Source organism: Thunnus albacares, chromosome 8 (assembly GCF_914725855.1).
Source record: "Thunnus albacares chromosome 8, fThuAlb1.1, whole genome shotgun sequence".
Lineage (NCBI taxonomy): Eukaryota > Metazoa > Chordata > Actinopteri > Scombriformes > Scombridae > Thunnus > Thunnus albacares.
The window spans coordinates 35,210,629-35,233,572 of NC_058113.1; the positions used below are offsets into that span (position 1 = coordinate 35,210,629).

The 22,944-nt window shown below is 44.3% G+C and overlaps 1 protein-coding gene across 1 annotated transcript in view; it reads right to left on the reverse strand.

Moving 5' to 3' along the window:
• Positions 1-18,575, reverse strand: part of mtx1a (metaxin 1a) — a 42,939-nt gene extending 24,364 nt beyond the window's left edge. Inside the window, exon 1 of the mRNA XM_044359461.1 lies at positions 18,421-18,575. Coding sequence (XP_044215396.1) covers positions 18,421-18,501 — 81 coding nt within the window. The 5' untranslated portion in view covers positions 18,502-18,575. The remainder of the gene's footprint in view (positions 1-18,420) is intronic.
• Between the last annotated feature and the right edge of the window lie 4,369 nt (positions 18,576-22,944).

Consider the following 22,944-nt stretch of genomic DNA (forward strand, 5'->3'; position numbering starts at 1 on the left):
ACAGAGTCCAGCGCTGCCAACCGAGCGAGCAGCACACACACGGCGCACACACGGAAACTTCACAGCAACACAGAATCCAGCAGATCCAACACGACTCACTGACAACAAACCATTAATTCATCCTGAGAAACTGCAGATAGTTAATCAATAAGAGCCTCTTTCTCTGCTGTGTTATGAAGCTGAAGCTTTGTGGACTGTTGCTCCAACAAAACGAGACGTTTAATGACGTCACTTCAGACTCTGGAAACTGGGACGCACACGGACTGTTTTACAACATTTAATAGACTAAATCACTAATCATGAGAAGGATTGATACATGAATCAATAGTTGCAGCCCTATAATGACTCCAGGACACTTTAACAGTCAACTTTCATCCAAATGCCTCAAAATTTTAACAACATTTCCATAAAATGTTGAATATAAAACGCAGTGACGTTAGTTTCATCCACTGCTGCAGCAGATAAACCGTCGCAGAAGAAGAAGAGACACAACGAGACGACGTCATTAAAACCTCAAAACGATGGAAACATGAAGTTTCTGTTTGTTTCATGTATTGATGTGAGGAAGGTTACAGTCTCCTCATCATCACATTTGAGCTGCTGTTACTTCCAGACAGCAGGAAACTCCTTCTGAAGACATTTATTTTAATTTTCTGTTTCCACTTTATTCTTTATGTGCAAACTGAAAACATGAATGTTTTGGTGTTTTCTTGGTTTGCTTCCCGTTGACCACATCTGGATTTTTTATCCTTATTGGGCTAAAACATGTGAAGTTTGTCCTGCGGGTGGCGCTAGAGGAAGAAAAGGTCATTAAATCTAAAGACTTCATCCTCTGAGAGCAGGAATTACATCAGATCAGATTTTGCACATTTAAAGTGTTGCTAGAATAAAAAGGTGAACTGTGTTGCGGTCCGTCCTCTGTGGAGCAGGAAAATCTGCACCAAACTTCATTCAATCTGGAGGATTTTTCAGGTTTTCACTGAACCAAAGTGAAAACGAAGGAAGAAGAAGCTGAGACCTGAATGCAGTCTGAGTAGAAAACAAGAAGAAGAATCTGCACTGAAGCAGCAGAAGAAGAAGAAGAAGAAGAAGTTAAATGTGCAGCCGAGCGTGAGGCAGCTTCTTCAGCAGCTCTCCTGCAGCGTGGAGGCACCGCGGCATGCTGGGTAATGGCTTCCGTTGGTGTTTTTTTAATTTCCAACATTTCGACTCAGATCACAGTGTGAATGAAAACAGGAGACGGAAACACACCTGATGAAAGACTTGAAAAGAGCTGCAACTAACAAATATTTCCAGTTTTGATTCTTCTGCAGATTAATTTCTTCATTAATCATTTTGTTTATAAAATGTTATGATTTTTTAAAGCCCAACATGGCGTCTTCAAACGTCTCGTTTTGTCTCATCAAAAGTCAAAGAATCCAAAGATATTCAGATTATGATCATGTACGACACATAAAAGCTTCAAATCCTCACATTTAAGAATATCTGGCATCTTTTAGTCAAAAAATAAGTAAAATGATTATTCTACACTGGTCCTTTAACACGTTACACACTGGTCCTTTAACACGTTACGCACTGGTCCTTTAACACGTTACGCACTGGTCCTTTAACACGTTACGCACTGGTCCTTTAACACGTTACACACTGGTCCTTTAACACGTTACGCACTGGCCCTTTAACACGTTACTCACTGGTCCTTTAACACGTTACACACTGGCCCTTTAACACTACAACACTACAACAACTACAGCTCCCATGAGTCTTAGCAATTGCCACACTGTCAAAGCCTCATGGGAGCCTCTTTAGATCTGAAACAAGACACATTTGACGTAGAGAAACGTCGTCCAACAGGAGAGCAGGAGGCAGCAGCTCATCCATCATGATGAGGTCATGATGGATGAGCTGCTGTCTGAGGATGTTTCCTGTAAATGTTGCGGTTTGTGTCTGCAGCCGGACGTCAGCCGTTAAACTGAGTTATTTACTGAGACGCTCACAGCTGGAGTCTGGACTCGTTACATAACTGAGCAACGTGTTAAACACAGCTGGAGCTCTTTACTGTTTCCACTGAAGCCAAATGAAAGTGATTCATATTGAACACATCAGTCGCTGTAACTGTTCAGACTGCTGATCAGTTTGATAACTAATCAATTTAGAGGAAAAACAGAAGCAGATTTATCTTTGATGAATTTCTTACTTCATGTCTATTTTTGTTTTTCACTTTTTCTCCTAAACTTATTGAGTCTAAAGTTGCAACGATTAGTCGATTAATTGATTAGTCGAGAATTAATCAGCAACCATTTTTATACAGACTGAAGACGTCTGATTAACAAAACCGTCATATTTCACTATTTTCTGACATTTTATAGACAAAACAATCAAGAAATTGATTTGCAGAATAATCAATAATGAAATGAATCTTTAGCCCTAAAGACAGTTATGAAGCGATCAATTGATTATCAGAATAGTTGCTGATTCATTTTCTGACAACTGGCCAATCACTCGATCAATAACTAAATCAACCTTCAGCTGATTTCTGACAAATTCTGTTCACAACACTGAAGAGCTGCAACGATCAGTCGATCCACCAAAAATCAATCTGAAACTGTTTTAATACTTTGATAATCGATTGATCATTTCGCTGATGTCATTTTACAAGAAAAACATCCACAAAATTCTCTTTTCAGCTTTTCTAATGTGAGAATCTGAAGAATCAACAGAATATCTGAACTGAAAGCATCACTGTGAGCTTTAAAGGGCCAGTACGTAACGTGTTAAAGGACCAGTACGTAACGTGTTAAAGGACCAGTACGTAACGTGTCAAAGGACCAGTCTGTAACGTGTTAAAGGGCCAGTACGTAACGTGTTAAAGGACCAGTACGTAACGTGTTAAAGGACCAGTACGTAACGTGTCAAAGGACCAGTGTGTAACGTGTTAAAGGACCAGTACGTAACGTGTCAAAGGACCAGTACGTAACGTGTCAAAGGACCAGTACGTAACGTGTCAAAGGACCAGTACGTAACGTGTTAAAGGGCCAGTGCGTAACGTGTTAAAGGGCCAGTGCGTAACGTGTTAAAGGGCCAGTGCGTAACGTGTTAAAGGGCCAGTGCGTAACGTGTCAAAGGACCAGTGCGTAACGTGTTAAAGGGCCAGTGTGTAACGTGTTAAAGGACCAGTGTGTAACGTGTTAAAGGGCCAGTACGTAACGTGTTAAAGGGCCAGTACGTAACGTGTCAAAGGGCCAGTGTGTAACGTGTCAAAGGGCCAGTGGGTAACGTGTTAAAGGGCCAGTGGGTAACGTGTTAAAGGACCAGTGTGTAACGTGTCAAAGGGCCAGTGTGTAACGTGTCAAAGGGCCAGTGTGTAACGTGTCAAAGGGCCAGTACGTAACGTGTTAAAGGGTCAGTGGGTAACGTGTTAAAGGGCCAGTGGGTAACGTGTTAAAGGACCAGTGTGTAACGTGTCAAAGGACCAGTACGTAACGTGTGAAAGGGCCAGTGTGTAACGTGTCAAAGGGCCAGTGTGTAACGTGTTAAAGGACCAGTGTGTAACGTGTCAAAGGACCAGTGTGTAACGTGTCAAAGGACCAGTACGTAACGTGTTAAAGGGCCAGTGCGTAACGTGTTAAAGGGCCAGTGCGTAACGTGTTACAGGACCAGTGCGTAACGTGTTAAAGGACCAGTGCGTAACGTGTTAAAGGGCCAGTGTGTAACGTGTTAAAGGACCAGTGCGTAACGTGTTAAAGGGCCAGTACGTAACGTGTTAAAGGGCCAGTATGTAACGTGTTAAAGGGCCAGTGCGTAACGTGTTAAAGGGCCAGTGCGTAACGTGTTAAAGGGCCAGTACGTAACGTGTTAAAGGACCAGTACGTAACGTGTCAAAGGACCAGTACGTAACGTGTCAAAGGACCAGTACGTAACGTGTTAAAGGACCAGTACGTAACATGTTAAAGGGCCAGTACGTAACGTGTCAAAGGACCAGTACGTAACGTGTCAAAGGACCAGTACGTAACGTGTTAAAGGACCAGTGTGTAACGTGTTAAAGGGCCAGTGTGTAACGTGTTAAAGGACCAGTGTGTAACGTGTTAAAGGGCCAGTGCGTAACGTGTTAAAGGGCCAGTGCGTAACGTGTTAAAGGACCAGTGCGTAACGTGTTAAAGGACCAGTGCGTAACGTGTTAAAGGACCAGTACGTAACGTGTTAAAGGACCAGTACGTAACGTGTTAAAGGACCAGTACGTAACGTGTCAAAGGACCAGTGTGTAACGTGTTAAAGGGCCAGTACGTAACGTGTCAAAGGACCAGTACGTAACGTGTTAAAGGACCAGTGTGTAACGTGTTAAAGGGCCAGTGTGTAACGTGTTAAAGGACCAGTGTGTAACGTGTTAAAGGGCCAGTGCGTAACGTGTTAAAGGACCAGTGCGTAACGTGTTAAAGGACCAGTGCGTAACGTGTTAAAGGACCAGTGCGTAACGTGTTAAAGGACCAGTACGTAACGTGTTAAAGGACCAGTACGTAACGTGTTAAAGGACCAGTACGTAACGTGTTAAAGGACCAGTACGTAACGTGTTAAAGGACCAGTACGTAACGTGTCAAAGGACCAGTGTGTAACGTGTTAAAGGGCCAGTACGTAACGTGTCAAAGGACCAGTACGTAACGTGTTAAAGGACCAGTGTGTAACGTGTTAAAGGGCCAGTGTGTAACGTGTTAAAGGACCAGTGTGTAACGTGTTAAAGGGCCAGTGCGTAACGTGTTAAAGGACCAGTGCGTAACGTGTTAAAGGACCAGTGCGTAACGTGTTAAAGGACCAGTGTGTAACGTGTTAAAGGGCCAGTGTGTAACGTGTTAAAGGACCAGTGTGTAACGTGTTAAAGGGCCAGTGCGTAACGTGTTAAAGGACCAGTGCGTAACGTGTTAAAGGACCAGTACGTAACGTGTTAAAGGACCAGTACGTAACGTGTCAAAGGACCAGTGTGTAACGTGTTAAAGGGCCAGTACGTAACGTGTTAAAGGACCAGTACGTAACGTGTTAAAGGACCAGTACGTAACGTGTCAAAGGACCAGTGTGTAACGTGTTAAAGGACCAGTACGTAACGTGTCAAAGGACCAGTACGTAACGTGTCAAAGGACCAGTACGTAACGTGTCGAAGGACCAGTACGTAACGTGTTAAAGGGCCAGTGCGTAACGTGTTAAAGGGCCAGTGCGTAACGTGTTAAAGGGCCAGTGCGTAACGTGTTAAAGGGCCAGTACGTAACGTGTTAAAGGACCCGTACGTAACGTGTCAAAGGACCAGTGCGTAACGTGTTAAAGGGCCAGTGCGTAACGTGTTAAAGGACCAGTGTGTAACGTGTTAAAGGGCCAGTGCGTAACGTGTTAAAGGACCAGTGCGTAACGTGTTAAAGGACCAGTGCGTAACGTGTTAAAGGGCCAGTGTGTAACGTGTTAAAGGGCCAGTACGTAACGTGTTAAAGGGCCAGTGCGTAACGTGTTAAAGGGCCAGTGCGTAACGTGTTACAGGACCAGTGCGTAACGTGTTAAAGGACCAGTGTGTAACGTGTTAAAGGACCAGTGCGTAACGTGTTAAAGGGCCAGTACGTAACGTGTTAAAGGGCCAGTATGTAACGTGTTAAAGGGCCAGTGCGTAACGTGTTAAAGGGCCAGTGCGTAACGTGTTACAGGACCAGTGTGTAACGTGTTAAAGGACCAGTGCGTAACGTGTTAAAGGGCCAGTGCGTAACGTGTTAAAGGACCAGTGCGTAACGTGTTAAAGGGCCAGTACGTAACGTGTTAAAGGGCCAGTATGTAACGTGTTAAAGGGCCAGTGCGTAACGTGTTAAAGGGCCAGTGCGTAACGTGTTAAAGGGCCAGTACGTAACGTGTTAAAGGACCAGTACGTAACGTGTCAAAGGACCAGTACGTAACGTGTCAAAGGACCAGTACGTAACGTGTTAAAGGACCAGTACGTAACATGTTAAAGGGCCAGTACGTAACGTGTTAAAGGACCAGTACGTAACGTGTCAAAGGACCAGTACATAACGTGTCAAAGGACCAGTACGTAACGTGTTAAAGGACCAGTGTGTAACGTGTTAAAGGGCCAGTGTGTAACGTGTTAAAGGACCAGTGTGTAACGTGTTAAAGGGCCAGTGTGTAACGTGTTAAAGGGCCAGTGCGTAACGTGTTAAAGGACCAGTGCGTAACGTGTTAAAGGACCAGTGCGTAACGTGTTAAAGGGCCAGTGTGTAACGTGTTAAAGGGCCAGTACGTAACGTGTTAAAGGGCCAGTACGTAACGTGTCAAAGGGCCAGTGTGTAACGTGTCAAAGGGCCAGTGGGTAACGTGTTAAAGGGCCAGTGGGTAACGTGTTAAAGGACCAGTGTGTAACGTGTCAAAGGGCCAGTGTGTAACGTGTCAAAGGGCCAGTGTGTAAGGTGTCAAAGGGCCAGTACGTAACGTGTTAAAGGGTCAGTGGGTAACGTGTTAAAGGGCCAGTGGGTAACGTGTCAAAGGGCCAGTGTGTAACGTGTCAAAGGACCAGTGTGTAACGTGTCAAAGGACCAGTACGTAACGTGTGAAAGGGCCAGTGTGTAACGTGTCAAAGGGCCAGTGTGTAACGTGTGAAAGGGCCAGTGTGTAACGTGTCAAAGGACCAGTACGTAACGTGTTAAAGGACCAGTGCGCAACGTGTTAAAGGACCAGTGCGCAACGTGTTAAAGGACCAGTGCGTTACGTGTTAAAGGGCCAGTACGTAATGTGTTAAAGGACCAGTGTGTAACGTGTTAAAGGACCAGTGTGTAACGTGTTAAAGGACCAGTGTGTAATGTGTTAAAGGACCAGTGTGTAACGTGTTAAAGGACCAGTGTGTAACGTGTTAAAGGACCAGTGTGTAACGTGTTAAAGGGTCAGTGGGTAACGTGTTAAAGGACCAGTACGTAACGTGTCAAAGGGCCAGTGTGTAACGTGTCAAAGGACCAGTACGTAACGTGTTAAAGGGTCAGTGGGTAACGTGTTAAAGGGCCAGTACGTAACGTGTTAAAGGGCCAGTGGGTAACGTGTCAAAGGACCAGTGTGTAACGTGTTAAAGGACCAGTGTGTAACGTGTTAAAGGACCAGTGTGTAACGTGTTAAAGGACCAGTGTGTAACGTGTTAAAGGACCAGTGTGTAACGTGTTAAAGGGTCAGTGGGTAACGTGTTAAAGGACCAGTACGTAACGTGTTAAAGGGTCAGTGGGTAACGTGTTAAAGGACCAGTACGTAACGTGTTAAAGGGTCAGTGGGTAACGTGTTAAAGGACCAGTACGTAACGTGTCAAAGGGCCAGTGTGTAACGTGTTAAAGGACCAGTACGTAACGTGTCAAAGGGCCAGTGTGTAACGTGTCAAAGGACCAGTACGTAACGTGTTAAAGGGCCAGTACGTAACGTGTCAAAGGGCCAGTGTGTAACGTGTCAAAGGGCCAGTACGTAACGTGTTAAAGGACCAGTGCGCAACGTGTTAAAGGACCAGTGCGCAACGTGTTAAAGGACCAGTGCGTTACGTGTTAAAGGGCCAGTACGTAATGTGTTAAAGGACCAGTGTGTAACGTGTTAAAGGACCAGTGTGTAACGTGTTAAAGGACCAGTGTGTAATGTGTTAAAGGACCAGTGTGTAACGTGTTAAAGGACCAGTGTGTAACGTGTTAAAGGACCAGTGTGTAACGTGTTAAAGGGTCAGTGGGTAACGTGTTAAAGGACCAGTACGTAACGTGTCAAAGGGCCAGTGTGTAACGTGTCAAAGGACCAGTACGTAACGTGTTAAAGGGTCAGTGGGTAACGTGTTAAAGGGCCAGTACGTAACGTGTTAAAGGGCCAGTGGGTAACGTGTCAAAGGACCAGTGTGTAACGTGTTAAAGGACCAGTACGTAACGTGTCAAAGGGCCAGTGTGTAACGTGTTAAAGGACCAGTGTGTAATGTGTTAAAGGACCAGTGTGTAACGTGTTAAAGGACCAGTGTGTAACGTGTTAAAGGACCAGTGTGTAACGTGTTAAAGGGTCAGTGGGTAACGTGTTAAAGGACCAGTACGTAACGTGTTAAAGGGTCAGTGGGTAACGTGTTAAAGGACCAGTACGTAACGTGTTAAAGGGTCAGTGGGTAACGTGTTAAAGGACCAGTACGTAACGTGTCAAAGGGCCAGTGTGTAACGTGTTAAAGGACCAGTACGTAACGTGTCAAAGGGCCAGTGTGTAACGTGTCAAAGGACCAGTACGTAACGTGTTAAAGGGCCAGTACGTAACGTGTCAAAGGGCCAGTGTGTAACGTGTCAAAGGACCAGTACGTAACGTGTTAAAGGGTCAGTGGGTAACGTGTTAAAGGACCAGTACGTAACGTGTTAAAGGGTCAGTGGGTAACGTGTTAAAGGACCAGTACGTAACGTGTCAAAGGGCCAGTGTGTAACGTGTCAAAGGACCAGTACGTAACGTGTTAAAGGGTCAGTGGGTAACGTGTTAAAGGGCCAGTGTGTAACGTGTCAAAGGACCAGTACGTAACGTGTTAGAGGGTCAGTGGGTAACGTGTCAAAGGGCCAGTGTGTAACGTGTCAAAGGACCAGTACGTAACGTGTTAAAGGGTCAGTGGGTAACGTGTCAAAGGGCCAGTGTGTAACGTGTTAAAGGGTCAGTGGGTAACGTGTCAAAGGGCCAGTGTGTAACGTGTCAAAGGACCAGTACGTAACGTGTTAAAGGGTCAGTGGGTAACGTGTCAAAGGGCCAGTGTGTAACGTGTTAAAGGGTCAGTGGGTAACGTGTTAAAGGGCCAGTGTGTAACGTGTCAAAGGGCCAGTGAGTAACGTGTCAAAGGACCAGTACGTAACGTGTTAAAGGGTCAGTGGGTAACATGTTAAAGGACCAGTGTGTAACGTGTCAAAGGACCAGTACGTAACGTGTGAAAGGGCCAGTGTGTAACGTGTCAAAGGGCCAGTGTGTAACGTGTTAAAGGACCAGTGCGTAACGTGTTAAAGGACCAGTGTGTAACGTGTTAAAGGGCCAGTGCGTAACGTGTTAAAGGACCAGTGTGTTACATGTTAAAGGGCCAGTACGTAATGTGTTAAAGGGCCAGTGTGTTACATGTTAAAGGACCAGTGTGTAACGTGTTAAAGGACCAGTGTGTAACGTGTTAAAGGACCAGTACGTAACGTGTTAAAGGGCCAGTGTGTTACATGTTAAAGGACCAGTGGGTAACGTGTTAAAGGACCAGTACGTAACGTGTTAAAGGGCCAGTGCGTAATGTGTTAAAGGACCAGTACGTAACGTGTTAAAGGGCCAGTGTGTTACATGTTAAAGGGCCAGTGGGTAACGTGTTAAAGGACCAGTACGTAACGTGTTAAAGGACCAGTGTGTAACGTGTTAAAGGGCCAGTGTGTAACGTGTTAAAGGACCAGTGTGTAACGTGTTAAAGGACCAGTACGTAACGTGTTAAAGGGCCAGTGTGTTACATGTTAAAGGGCCAGTGGGTAACGTGTTAAAGGACCAGTACGTAACGTGTTAAAGGACCAGTGTGTAACGTGTTAAAGGGCCAGTGTGTAACGTGTTAAAGGACCAGTGTGTAACGTGTTAAAGGACCAGTACGTAACGTGTTAAAGGGCCAGTGTGTTACATGTTAAAGGGCCAGTGGGTAACGTGTTAAAGGACCAGTACGTAACGTGTTAAAGGACCAGTGTGTAACGTGTTAAAGGGCCAGTGTGTAACGTGTTAAAGGACCAGTGTGTAACGTGTTAAAGGACCAGTACGTAACGTGTTAAAGGGCCAGTACGTAATGTGTTAAAGGGCCAGTGTGTTACATGTTAAAGGACCAGTGTGTAACGTGTTAAAGGGCCAGTGTGTAACGTGTTAAAGGACCAGTGTGTAACGTGTTAAAGGGCCAGTACGTAACGTGTTAAAGGGCCAGTACGTAACGTGTTAAAGGGCCAGTACGTAACGTGTTAAAGGGCCAGTGTGTTACATGTTAAAGGGCCAGTGCGTAACGTGTTAAAGGACCAGTGTGTAACGTGTTAAAGGGCCAGTACGTAACGTGTTAAAGGGCCAGTACGTAACGTGTTAAAGGGCCAGTGTGTTACATGTTAAAGGACCAGTGTGTAACGTGTTAAAGGGCCAGTACGTAACGTGTTAAAGGGCCAGTACGTAACGTGTTAAAGGGCCAGTGCGTAACGTGTTAAAGGACCAGTGTGTAACGTGTTAAAGGGCCAGTACGTAACGTGTTAAAGGGCCAGTACGTAACGTGTTAAAGGGCCAGTACGTAACGTGTTAAAGGGCCAGTGTGTTACATGTTAAAGGGCCAGTGCGTAACGTGTTAAAGGACCAGTGTGTTACATGTTAAAGGACCAGTGCGTAACGTGTTAAAGGACCAGTGTGTAACGTGTTAAAGGGCCAGTACGTAACGTGTTAAAGGGCCAGTACGTAACGTGTTAAAGGGCCAGTGTGTTACATGTTAAAGGGCCAGTACGTAATGTGTTAAAGGGCCAGTGTGTTACATGTTAAAGGACCAGTGTGTAACGTGTTAAAGGGCCAGTGCGTAACGTGTTAAAGGACCAGTGTGTAACGTGTTAAAGGACCAGTGAGTAACGTCTTAAAGGACCAGTGTGTAACGTGTTAAAGGACCAGTGTGTAACGTGTTAAAGGGCCAGTGGGTAACGTGTTAAAGGACCAGTACGTAACGTGTTAAAGGGCCAGTGTGTTACATGTTAAAGGACCAGTGTGTAACGTGTTAAAGGGCCAGTGCGTAACGTGTTAAAGGACCAGTGTGTAACGTGTTAAAGGGCCAGTACGTAATGTGTTAAAGGGCCAGTGTGTTACATGTTAAAGGACCAGTGTGTAACGTGTTAAAGGGCCAGTGCGTAACGTGTTAAAGGACCAGTGTGTAACGTGTTAAAGGACCAGTGAGTAACGTCTTAAAGGACCAGTGTGTAACGTGTTAAAGGACCAGTGTGTAACGTGTTAAAGGGCCAGTGGGTAACGTGTTAAAGGACCAGTACGTAACGTGTTAAAGGGCCAGTGTGTTACATGTTAAAGGACCAGTGTGTAACGTGTTAAAGGGCCAGTGCGTAACGTGTTAAAGGGCCAGTGGGTAACGTGTTAAAGGACCAGTACGTAACGTGTTAAAGGACCAGTGCGTAACGTGTTAAAGGACCAGTGTGTAACGTGTTAAAGGACCAGTGTGTTACATGTTAAAGGACCAGTGTGTAACGTGTTAAAGGGCCAGTACATAACGTGTTAAAGGGCCAGTACGTAACGTGTTAAAGGGCCAGTGTGTTACATGTTAAAGGGCCAGTGCGTAACGTGTTAAAGGACCAGTGTGTAACGTGTTAAAGGGCCAGTACGTAATGTGTTAAAGGGCCAGTGTGTTACATGTTAAAGGACCAGTGCGTAACGTGTTAAAGGACCAGTGTGTAACGTGTTAAAGGACCAGTGAGTAACGTCTTAAAGGACCAGTGTGTAACGTGTTAAAGGACCAGTGTGTAACGTGTTAAAGGGCCAGTGTGTAACGTGTTAAAGGGCCAGTGCGTAACGTGTTAAAGGACCAGTGTGTTACATGTTAAAGGGCCAGTACGTAACGTGTTAAAGGACCAGTGTGTTACATGTTAAAGGGCCAGTACGTAATGTGTTAAAGGACCAGTGCGTAACGTGTTAAAGGGCCAGTGCGTAACGTGTTAAAGGACCAGTGTGTAACGTGTTAAAGGACCAGTGTGTAACGTGTTAAAGGACCAGTGAGTAACGTGTTAAAGGACCAGTGAGTAACGTGTTAAAGGACCAGTGTGTAACGTGTTAAAGGACCAGTGTGTTACATGTTAAAGGGCCAGTGCGTAACGTGTTAAAGGACCAGTGTGTAACGTGTTAAAGGGCCAGTGCGTAACGTGTTAAAGGACCAGTGTGTAACGTGTTAAAGGACCAGTGTGTAACGTGTTAAAGGACCAGTGAGTAACGTGTTAAAGGACCAGTGAGTAACGTGTTAAAGGACCAGTGTGTAACGTGTTAAAGGACCAGTGTGTTACATGTCAAAGGACCAGTGCGTTGTCTTGCGTTGAAACAGTGATCCACATTTTTCACCATTTTCTGACATTTGATGGACCAAACGACTCATCAATTAATGGAGAAAATAATGGGCAGATGAATCAATAGTGAAAATAATCGTTAGCTGCAGCCCTCGCTGAAAGATCAACCTGATGAGATTCAGTCAGAGCTTCAGTAAAACGCTGGTGAGCGTCGCCGTCCTGACCCTGACTTGTCTGGATCCTGGTCTGGTCAGCAGATTCAGATCTTCTGGCGGTTGGGAAACGTTTCGTGTTTTCCAACCGCTGCAGAGGAAAGCCGTCATTACCCAGACTGCACTGCTGCTGCGTGTTCACATCACAGTCCAACACAAGCATGTTGTAATCAGGTCCAGTGACCCAGAGGAGCAGTGCAGCCCTCAGCACGGTCTGCAGGCAGGATGGCTGTCAGCACACACTCAGGACCATCAGTCATGGAAACTCGGCATTATGGGACACCACGAGCCACCGCAGCACCACCAACAGCTCTACTTAAAGGGCCAGTTCACTGTTTTCAGCTGCAACTAACACCTATTTTAATTATTTATTACTCTGCCCTCTTATTGTCCTGATTAAATCAATTAATCTTTTTATCTATAAATCATCATAAAACTGTGAAACCACATCCTGGAGCACGAGACAAGGTCTTTAAACAGCCCCAAACCCCAAAATATCTCATTTACTGTCATGTAAAACCACGAAAAAGCAACAAATTCTCATATTTAAGAACCTGGATCCACTATTTTAACTTTGAAATGATTTTAACAATTAATCAATTATTGAAATATTTGTAGATTAATTTTCTGTCTATCAGCTAATTGATTAATGACCTAATCATTGCAGCTCCAGATGAATGCTTTGAGAAAACAGGTCTTAGATGGCTGCAAATGTTCACAGATGTTCATTTATTGACTTGTTGTTGTGTTCTTGCTAATCAATATCAGTTTTGGAACTGGTCATTCATTAAAAATGATATGATGTCGTGGTCCTGATCCATACAGAGCACATTTACACTGGACTAGACTTTTATGGATTAGAGCTGCAACTCACCATTATTCCATTATTGATCAAATATGAAGAATATCAATATTAATGTCCCAGACTGTGAGGACGTCTGTCAAAAGTCAAAGATGTTCAGTTTAGACTCAGATATGTCAAACGCTGCCATCTGCTGGTTCAACCATGAATTACACCCAACACACTGGAATAAAGGCCACAGCTGAGTCCCACCTACACGCAGTCTGTATGTAACTACACACATACTGTATGTAACTACACGCATACTGTATGTAACCACACGCATACTGTATGTAACTACACGCAGTCTGTATGTAACTACACGCAGTCTGTATGTAACCACACGCATACTGTATGTAACCACACGTATACTGTATGTAACCACACGCATACTGTATGTAACTACACGCATACTGTATGTAACCACACGCAGTCTGTATGTAACTACACGCAGTCTGTATGTAACCACACGCATACTGTATGTAACTACACGCATACTGTATGTAACCACACGTATACTGTATGTAACCACACGCATACTGTATGTAACCACACGCAGTCTGTATGTAACTACACGCAGTCTGTATGTAACCACACGCAGTCTGTACGTAACTACACGCATACTGTATGTAACTACACGCATACTGTATGTAACCACACGCAGTCTGTACGTAACTACACGCATACTGTATGTAACTACACGCAGTCTGTATGTAACTACACGCAGTCTGTATGTAACTACACGCAGTCTGTATGTAACTACACGCAGTCTGTACGTAACTACACGCATACTGTATGTAACTACACGCAGTCTGTATGTAACCACACGCAGTCTGTATGTAACTACACGCAGTCTGTATGTAACCACACGCAGTCTGTACGTAACTACACGCATACTGTATGTAACTACACGCAGTCTGTATGTAACTACACGCAGTCTGTATGTAACTACACGCAGTCTGTAACTACATGTTACTGTATGTAACTACATGTTACTGTATGTAACTACATGTTACTGTATGTAATTACATGTTATTGTATGTAATTACATGTTTCTGCAGTTAGTGAAGTCATTATTTTACAAACTATTACATATATTATAAGAGCTGCAACCAACCGTCATTTTCTGGATTAAATTATTTGTTTTTTGGTCTAAAAAAATGGTGAAAAATGGTGATCAGTGTTTCCCGAAGTCCAACATGACGTCCTCAAATGTCTTCTTTTGTCCACAACTCAAAGATTCAGTTTACTGTCATAGAAACTAAAGAATCCAGAAAATATTCACATTGAAGAAGCTGCAATCAGAGAATTTGGACACTTTCTTCTTCTTAATGACTCAAAACAAGCAATTAATTATCAAAATAGTTCATGATTAATTTTCTATCAAGCTACTAATCAATTAATTGTTCTTGTTTCCTCTCTCCTCACACGGTTCCTTGTTTCCTCTCTCCTCGCACGTATCCTCGTTTCCTCTCTCCTCGCACGGTTCTTTGTTTCCTCTCTCCTCGCACGGTTCTTTGTTTCCTCTCTCCTCGCACGGTTCCTTGTTTCCTCTCTCCTCGCACGGTTCCTTGTTTCCTCTCTCCTCGCACGGTTCCTTGTTTCCTCTCTCCTCGCACGGTTCTTTGTTTCCTCTCTCCTCGCACGGTTCCTGGTTTCCTCTCTCCTCGCACGGTTCTTTGTTTCCTCTCTCCTCGCACGGTTCCTGGTTTCTTCTCTCCTCGCACGGTTCCTGGTTTCCTCTCTCCTCGCACGGTTCCTGGTTTCCTCTCTCCTCGCACGGTTCTTTGTTTCCTTGTTTCCTCTCTCCTCGCACGGTTCTTTGTTTCCTTGTTTCCTCTCTCCTCGCACGGTTCCTGGTTTCCTCTCTCCTCGCACGGTTCCTGGTTTCCTCTCTCCTCGCACGGTTCCTGGTTTCCTCTCTCCTCGCACGGTTCCTGGTTTCCTCTCTCCTCGCACGGTTCCTGGTTTCCTCTCTCCTCGCACGGTTCCTTGTTTCCTCTCTCCTCGCACGGTTCCTTGTTTCCTCTCTCCTCGCACGGTTCCTTGTTTCCTCTCTCCTCGCACGGTTCCTTGTTTCCTCTCTCCTCGCACGGTTCCTGGTTTCCTCTCTCCTCGCACGGTTTCTGGTTTCCTTGTTTCCTCTCTCCTCGCACGGTTCCTTGTTTCCTCTCTCCTCGCACGGTTCCTGGTTTCCTCTCTCCTCGCATGGTTTCTTGTTTCCTTGTTTCCTCTCTCCTCGCACGGTTCCTTGTTTCCTCTCTCCTCGCACGGTTCCTGGTTTCCTCTCTCCTCGCACGGTTCCTGGTTTCCTCTCTCCTCGCACGGTTCCTGGTTTCCTCTCTCCTCGCACGGTTCCTGGTTTCCTCTCTCCTCGCACGGTTCCTGGTTTCCTCTCTCCTCGCACGGTTCCTGGTTTCCTCTCTCCTCGCACGGTTCCTGGTTTCCTCTCTCCTCGCACGGTTCCTGGTTTCCTCTCTCCTCGCACGGTTCCTGGTTTCCTCTCTACTCGCACGGTTCCTTGTTTCCTCTCTCCTCGCACGGTTCCTTGTTTCCTCTCTCCTCGCACGGTTCCTTGTTTCCTCTCTCCTCGCACGGTTCCTTGTTTCCTCTCTCCTCGCACGGTTCCTTGTTTCCTCTCTCCTCACACAGTTCCTTGTTTCCTCTCTCCTCGCACAGTTCCTTGTTTCCTTGTTTCCTCTCTCCTTACACAGTTCCTTGTTTCCTCTCTCCTCACACAGTTCCTTGTTTCCTCTCTCCTCGCATGGTTTCTTGTTTCCTTGTTTCCTCTCTCCTCACACAGTTCCTTGTTTCCTCTCTCCTCGCATGGTTTCTTGTTTCCTTGTTTCCTCTCTCCTTACACAGTTCCTTGTTTCCTCTCTCCTCACACGGTTCCTTGTTTCCTCTCTCCTCACACGGTTCCTTGTTTCCTCTCTCCTCACACGGTTCCTTGTTTCCTCTCTCCTCACACAGTTCCTTGTTTCCTCTCTCCTCGCATGGTTTCTTGTTTCCTTGTTTCCTCTCTCCTTACACAGTTCCTTGTTTCCTCTCTCCTCACACGGTTCCTTGTTTCCTCTCTCCTCACACGGTTCCTTGTTTCCTCTCTCCTCACACGGTTCCTTGTTTCCTCTCTCCTCACACGGTTCCTTGTTTCCTCTCTCCTCACACGGTTCCTTGTTTCCTCTCTCCTCACACGGTTCCTTGTTTCCTCTCTCCTCACACGGTTCCTTGTTTCCTCTCTCCTCACACGGTTCCTTGTTTCCTCTCTCCTCACACGGTTCCTTGTTTCCTCTCTCCTCACACGGTTCCTTGTTTCCTCTCTCCTCACACGGTTCCTTGTTTCCTCTCTCCTCACACGGTTCCTTGTTTCCTCTCTCCTCACACGGTTCCTTGTTTCCTCTCTCCTCACACGGTTCCTTGTTTCCTCTCTCCTCACACGGTTCCTTGTTTCCTCTCTCCTCACACGGTTCCTTGTTTCCTCTCTCCTCACACAGTTCCTTGTTTCCTCTCTCCTCACACAGTTCCTTGTTTCCTTGTTTCCTCTCTCCTTACACAGTTCCTTGTTTCCTCTCTCCTCACACAGTTCCTTGTTTCCTCTCTCCTCGCATGGTTTCTTGTTTCCTTGTTTCCTCTCTCCTTACACAGTTCCTTGTTTCCTCTCTCCTCACACGGTTCCTTGTTTCCTCTCTCCTCACACAGTTCCTTGTTTCCTCTCTCCTCGCATGGTTTCTTGTTTCCTTGTTTCCTCTCTCCTTACACAGTTCCTTGTTTCCTCTCTCCTCACACGGTTCCTTGTTTCCTCTCTCCTCACTGGGTTCCTTGTTTCCTCTCTCCTCACACGGTTCCTTGTTTCCTCTCTCCTCACACAGTTCCTTGTTTCCTCTCTCCTCACACAGTTCCTTGTTTCCTCTCTCCTCGCATGGTTTCTTGTTTCCTTGTTTCCTCTCTCCTTACACAGTTCCTTGTTTCCTCTCTCCTCACACGGTTCCTTGTTTCCTCTCTCCTCACACAGTTCCTTGTTTCCTCTCTCCTCGCATGGTTTCTTGTTTCCTTGTTTCCTCTCTCCTTACACAGTTCCTTGTTTCCTCTCTCCTCACACGGTTCCTTGTTTCCTCTCTCCTCACACGGTTCCTTGTTTCCTCTCTCCTCACACAGTTCCTTGTTTCCTCTCTCCTCGCATGGTTCCTTGTTTCCTCTCTCCTCACACGGTTCCTTGTTTCCTCTCTCCTCACACAGTTCCTTGTTTCCTCTCTCCTCACACAGTTCCTTGTTTCCTCTCTCCTCGCATGGTTTCTTGTTTCCTTGTTTCCTCTCTCCTTACACAGTTCTTTGTTTCCTCTCTCCTCACACAGTTCCTTGTTTCCTCTCTCCTCGCACAGTTCCTTGTTTCCTTGTTTCCTCTCTCCTTACACAGTTCCTTGTTTCCTCTCTCCTCACACGGTTCCTTGTTTCCTTGTTTCCTCTCTCCTTACACAATTCCTTGTTTCCTCTCTCCTCACACGGTTCCTTGTTTCCTCTCTCCTCACATGGTTCCTCGTTCTCAGACTTGTGTCCTGAGCCCTCGCGGATGTCAGTCTGTACTGTGACATGTTCATCGTCATCACGTTGAGTCTGCAGGGCGCCGGGCTGTGAGGGGATAAAATGTGCTCGGACTGACGACATGCAGCGTTTCCACGGAGATGAACTGAAATTCCCGACCCTGTAGCTCATTTCAAAGTGTGTTTCTGAACGGTTGTTAATGGTTCTGATGTGCAGCTCTGCTGTTTCCCTTCACATGAACACTGATATGATCTTCACATTAAATCCAACTGAGTTGAACAGGTTTAATAAACAAAGTTATTCACTGTTATTTTATATCTCACTGCATAACAAGACTGACCGGACCCATCAAAAGGAAATACCCGAACCTGACAAGACCATGACCTAACCAGACCCTGACCCTGACAAGACCTGACCAGACCTGACCAGACCCTGACAAGACCATGACCTGACCAGACCTGACCAGACCCTGACCCTAACAAGACCTGACCAGACCCTGACAAGACCATGACCTGACCAGACCTGACCAGACCCTGACCCTGACCAGACCTGACCAGACCCTGACAAGACCATGACCTGACCCTGACAAGACCATGACCTGACCAGACCCGGACCAGTCTCAGTCCTCATGCCTAACCCAACCAACCGGCGAAGGCAACGAGTAACGTTAGTGCTAACGAGTACTCGGTTAGCATGCTAGCAGCTAGCAGCCGTTAACAGGAGGTGTAACCCAAGTTTAATCCGAGTTAAACCCGGATTAAACCCGGGTTTTACCGGGTTTAACCGGGTCTGTGAGTGTGAACCGGAGACTCACCAGAACCACCAGGCAGTCGGTGCTGACGGACGGTAGACCGGAGTCTCCTTCCCAGCAGAACAGCTCGTCCGGCGCCGCCATCTTTCAACGGCGGTGACCTCTGACACCGGAAGTGCAGCTCCAGCCGTTTCCGCTGCTTACCAAAACAAAATGGACTTTTTCTAAAATAAAATTCCTAATTTTCAGAGTCACGTGATCTCAAACAGACAATGAGATGACGTTTATAAACACAACATTATACAGACACACAACGTTACATATCGATTTAGTTATTACTTTCATTATAAATTCATCTGTCAGTTATTTACTTGGTTAATCAATTCATTGATTAATTTTTAAAAAATCAGAAAATGTGACTTCAAATGTCTGGTTTAGTTCAACAGCCCAAAATATTCAGTTTACAGTCATGAACCATGAAATCAGATGTTTTTTAGCATTCTTTTAAAATATAATTACTTCAACTCAATGATCAAAATAGCTGCTAATCGACTAATTGTTGCAGCTCTAATTAATTAATTAATTTTCTTTATGCAGATGAAGCTTGTAACAGAGATGGTGTAGTTTTGTGCATGTGTGTGTTGTTGATATATTGATTGTTTTGTTTTTTGTTTAATTCTTTTTATCGTTATTATTATTATTATTGTTATTATTATTATTATTATTATTGTTGTTGTTATTATTATCATCATCATCATCATTATTATTATTATTATTGTTGTTGTTGTTGTTGTTGTTGTTATTATTATTATTATTATTGTTGTTATTATTATCATCATCATCATCATCATCATCATCATTATTATTATTATTATTGTTGTTGTTGTTGTTGTTGTTGTTATTATTATTATTATTACCATTATTTATCTGTTAAACGGTTAATGTCATAGATAACTGGCAGACTTTCTGGGGAAGACCTGGTCTGACTAGGAGAGACGGCATACATCCCACTCTGGATGGAGCTGCTCTCATATCTAGAAATATGGCTGAGTTTATTAGTAGACCAAAACCATGACAACCCAGAGTTGAGACCAGGAGGCAGAGCTGCAGTCCTACACGCTTCTCTGCACCTCCATTAGAGCAGTTACCCACCCAAAACCACATAGAGACCACGTCTGTCCCCCAAAACCACATAGAGACCGCGTCTGTCCCCAAAACCAAATAGAGACTGTGTCTGTCCCCCAAAACCACATAGAGACCGCGTCTGTCCCCAAAACCAAATAGAGACTGCGTCTGTCCCCAAAACCACATAGAGACTGTGTCTGTCCCCCAAAACCACATAGAGACCGCATCTGTCCCCAAAACCAAATAGAGACTGCGTCTGTCCCCAAAACCAAATAGAGACTGTGTCTGTCCCCCAAAACCAAATAGAGACTGCGTCTGTCCCCAAAACCAAATAGAGACCGTGTCTGTCCCCAAAACCAAATAGAGACTGTGTCTGTCCCCCAAAACCACATAGAGACTGCGTCTGTCCCCCGACCACTTAAATCAATTAAATCCAAAGTAAACTAAAGAAGAGTCATTCATAAAAATCTCACTGTCTGAACCACACCCTCCACCTTGTTCTGACTTACAGCATCGAAATTGAACATTTGATAGTTTTTCCACAAAATCCTATTTTATAACTTTTGAATTCCTGTTACTGGATTACACACCATTAGACAAAATGTCCTCACTAGATGTCTCTCTGATAGTGTTGTAGATAAATTTAAGGAAGCAGTTCCATCAGTACTGAATTCACTGCCATGTCTGAATACTACAGAGGACTCTTATGTTAACTTTAGTTCCTCCGATATTGATAATCTTGTTGATAGTGCTGCAGGCTCATTACGAATAACACTCGACTCCATCGCCTCCTTAAAAAGGAAAATAATAAAACATAAGAGGTTAGCTCCATGGTTTAACTCCCAAACCCGCAAATTAAAGCAAACATCATGAACATATGAAAGGATTTGGCGTTCCACCAAAGTGGAAGAATCTCGCTTAGTCTGGCAGGATAGTGTTAAAACATATAGGAAGGCCCTCTGTAATGCCAGAGCCGCCTATTACTCAGCATTAATAGAAGAGAATAAAAACAGGCTGATTTCAAATTCACTCAAAATGTATTTTCAGTGTATTTTTTACACATTTTGATGGTTTATTAAAGTGTATTTGTCTTACATTCACACAAAATACAGTTAAAAAGATGAACTTCAGCACATTTAATTACAACTTAATGGTGTCTCAGCATATCACAGTAAAGTGCACTAAAGTGTATTTCAGTATATTTTTTCATATATATCATTAGTGTATTAAGAACATTGTTATTAATAACATCCTTTTAGTACATTGATTCAGTCCACTGTGTTGTTTTAAGCTGCATGTTTATGCTGACATCTGCTGGTGACTCAGAGGAACTGCATGAATCTCTAATCTTATTTAAAGACACTGAACGCTTCGTGTTCCTGTTCAAATAACACAACATGAAGATTACAGATGTCACCAACACAAACTGCACTTTAACATTTTAATGCACATATTTATCTTTTATCTTTGGAATATTAAAGACTTTGCTGTAAAGTTTAAGACTGAGATTCTGTTCATGTTCTGACCTGCAGTTTAAATGTCCTGCTGTTGACAGTTAAAAGGACGAATGATGAGATGAGACTCTAACAGGCCACTAGCTCCACCCGCCCGCCATCATTACTAATGTCTAACAAACACCAGTGATGTTATCAGTCGGCTGAAACGCAGCTCTCTCAGCAGTCTGCTTCTCTGGTGTCTCTGTTTGATGGTAAAAACAAGTTTCCTCGTAGTTTATCAAAGTGAAACTGCTGATAAGACACCAGAGCTGCTCTGTGTTCACTGTGTCTTCTGAAAACACAGATAGTCTCTGAGTGACGGTGGGAAACGGTTGGTTGTGGTGCTGCCGTCAGGACGTTTCAGCAGGATTTAGTGTCTACGGTTTGATCCTGTTGGATTGAAGGTGAATGTTTGTTCTGTGGAGGCAGTTTGATGACTCAGAGTTCATAGAACATGTCGTCTAAATGTGGCTGCAACAACTTGTTCAGCTCCTGTTATTATTATATTATATCATTAATATGTGGCAGTCACCTACTGTTGGGACTTGCTGCCATTTCCCTCCTCTGAAGGTGTTGTAGTTGAATGTTGCTGATTGGACGGTTGTTCAGATCACCTGTTGTGCAGGTGGATCCTGACCAGTAACAGCTGGGTGACGACGCCCTTTTACTGGAAGAGAAGAGAGAAACTGCGTCTCAGTTGGTTCTGATCCTTCATCGACTGGCTGCAAACCTCATTTAGCAGATTTTATCAGCCAGAAGCTGCGGTCTGTTCAGACCTTTCAGTCTTCGTTGCTGTGAACTTGAGTTGATACTAAACAAATAAACCTGCGTTGAGGCAGAGTTTAGTGCTACGATAGTCACACACCTGCAGGCTCTATGTTGGTAGTTTGTTTATTTTTATTTAGGTTGTTTCTCTGAGTAAATATTACTTTTATGTTTTTATATTTTGTGTGGTCGGGAGCTGATCAGCTGACGTCTGGAGAATCAGTTCCAGCACAAATAAATAAATATAAGAAAACATCCAGCAGCACCATCTCACTCCTGATTCTTCTTTTATTCTACATGGATTTAAGTTTTAGATTTCAATTGAACTTCATAGTCGTCACACACAGAAAGCAGCAACGTGTGTTTAGAGAAATACAGCTGCTGCATTCATACATCTGAGAAGACAAATAAATCATCATGAAGCTGTTTGTTTTATTACTGCAGATTACAGTTCATTCACAACTCTGCAGCAACAACCTGCCTGCATCTCTTTAACTTGTGTATAAAGCTTTTCATATATCAGCGACTCAGATCTTCTTCTTCTACTCTGAAATATGAAACCTGAGTAACTTTATTGGTGTCGTTGTTAATGTTTTATTATATTATGATCAAACTGTTTTATTTTCATTTTAGGTTTTTGGCCAAACTTTGTTTTGTAAAACTCTTTGGGTTGTTATTATTATTATTATTATTATTATTATTATTATTATTATTATTATTATTATTATTATTTGTTTTCATTGTTGTTCATTGTCATTGTTTTCTCAGTGAATTGAACTCTCACAGTTTCCAAAACAACATATTCAATTTTTTATCAAAGACAAAGAAAACCAGCAGATTCACATTTGAGGACCACGACTGTTGTGATCCATCGGTCCCGCCTCCTGGTTCCCGCTCATCAGTCCCGCCTCCTGGTTCCCGCCCATCAGTCCCGCCTCCTGGTTCCCGCCCATCTGCCCCGCCTCCTGGTTCCATTTATCCCTCAAAACCAGAACATGTTGAATTATTGATGGAGTTTGTTGTGTTCGAGGTGAAACTGATCAGATTATCATTTAAGTCATCGTCTTTCTATTTAAATAGTGTTTAAAGAGTTTTAAAGAGTGTTTTCCTCCCTCCTCCTCTTCCTCTTCCTCCTCCTCCTCTTCCTCCTCCTCCCCTTCCTCCTCCTCCCCTTCCTCCTCCTCCTCTTCCTCCTCCTCCT